At 39.0% G+C, this 1,377-nt stretch overlaps 1 protein-coding gene across 2 annotated transcripts in view; it reads right to left on the bottom strand.

The window, feature by feature from the left end:
• Nucleotides 1-619, bottom strand: part of LOC116689891 (semaphorin-7A) — an 18,041-nt gene extending 17,422 nt beyond the window's left edge. The window contains exon 1 of one of the 2 annotated variants that reach the window (XM_032516566.1): nt 331-619. In XM_032516566.1, the coding sequence (XP_032372457.1) occupies nt 331-430 (100 nt within the window). In that variant the 5' untranslated portion in view covers nt 431-619. The remainder of the gene's footprint in view (nt 1-330) is intronic. The other variant, XM_032516556.1, reaches the window with a different exon arrangement.
• Nucleotides 620-1,377: the final 758 nt, after the last annotated feature.

The following is a 1,377-nucleotide window of genomic DNA, read 5'->3' as shown; positions in this document are numbered from 1 at the left end:
ATATATATATACATATACATATACATATACATATACATATACATATACAGGGACACGCTTTTTCTCCATCCTAATGCTTCTACAGCCAAAACCCAGTGGAGCACTTCAGTCATTAGACTACCGAGTCTTTTTTTTTTCTTTAAACTACGACAGTCTTGTGCTACTTTTTTAAATAAACTGGGAACAACTCTTCATACTCAAACATTATAAACCATTTCAGTTGTGTTCTTTCCACAACCTGTAGGATTATAGCTTACATTGCCGCAATTTTAACAATGTCAATGTTTGGAAGTTAAAGAAAAGTTAAGAAAAAAGCGAAATATTTCATACCTTTCTCTGTGATTGTCATCCTCGGTTGCGTTGACTTCGCTTCTGTCAAACTGTAGAGGCATGCCAACAGTAAATACACCGTTAAATGTAAGAGTGCCATTGTGCGTCTGGTGTAATCAGTGTGATATGAAGAAGTGAGAAGCTTCAGAAACACTGTGATCAGGAGGGAGGTCTAGCAGTGCGACTGCTCACACTGCAAATTAAAGTGTGATTCATCCGGAATGGGCAAATGCAATTTGATTTGTTTTTTGGGTTGGAGTAAAGCAGCTGACCATCTAACACCAGGAGTGTTTAATCTGAGACCATTTAACAGCATCACAAAAAAGCGCACAAAAACTATTTTAAGTGAGTGTCACTACAGTGCGCATGGGGTGGGGGGGGGGGGTCAGGACATACAATTTTAGAGTTGTCCTTGTCCCCCCCACCTAACAAATCAAAAACATGCTGTGTATTTTAAAATGTAATTGTATTGTGTATATATAAAAACAATATAAAAAGGAAAAAAATTGACTTTTAAGAGTAAAAACATCGCGAGCCCCTTTCTTAACCTCACAGTGGTTTGGTCCGTTTGGTGGCGGCAGCGGTCTTAAAGAGACGGGTATGGCTGCAGCCTGGAGCGTCCCATGTCATGCCGTCCCGTCTCATGCCGAGGTTGGTCCAACGGTGAATTCAGAGGGTCAAAAATACAAAATCGAATGATTTTCCAGATGGAGGTACGGGTAAGTTCCTAACCACGTTTTTTGCAATCATTTGAAAAACGTTAAAAACTGTTAAAGTAAAAATTTTGCCATACATGTAGTTTGCTCATTTCTGAACGTTATGATTGTGTTGTTCCCTGATATTAACGTAGCTACATTTGAAGAAACCTGCATCAACGACACAGCCATTTCTGCCAACTAACGGCAGGATTTCCTGAGGAGGGAAAACAAGGATCTGCATGCAAAAGAACAAGAAGACAAAAATAAACATATTACACTTTTTCCAAGACTCCTTTTCATTTTATCTCTCTCTAGGCTATCTCTATATTGTTTTCACACTTCACTGGGA

Source organism: Etheostoma spectabile, chromosome 1 (genome assembly GCF_008692095.1).
Source record: "Etheostoma spectabile isolate EspeVRDwgs_2016 chromosome 1, UIUC_Espe_1.0, whole genome shotgun sequence".
Taxonomy (NCBI): domain Eukaryota; kingdom Metazoa; phylum Chordata; class Actinopteri; order Perciformes; family Percidae; genus Etheostoma; species Etheostoma spectabile.
Note: the sequence above shows the minus strand (reverse complement) of the source record. Positions and strands in the feature narration are given on the sequence as shown.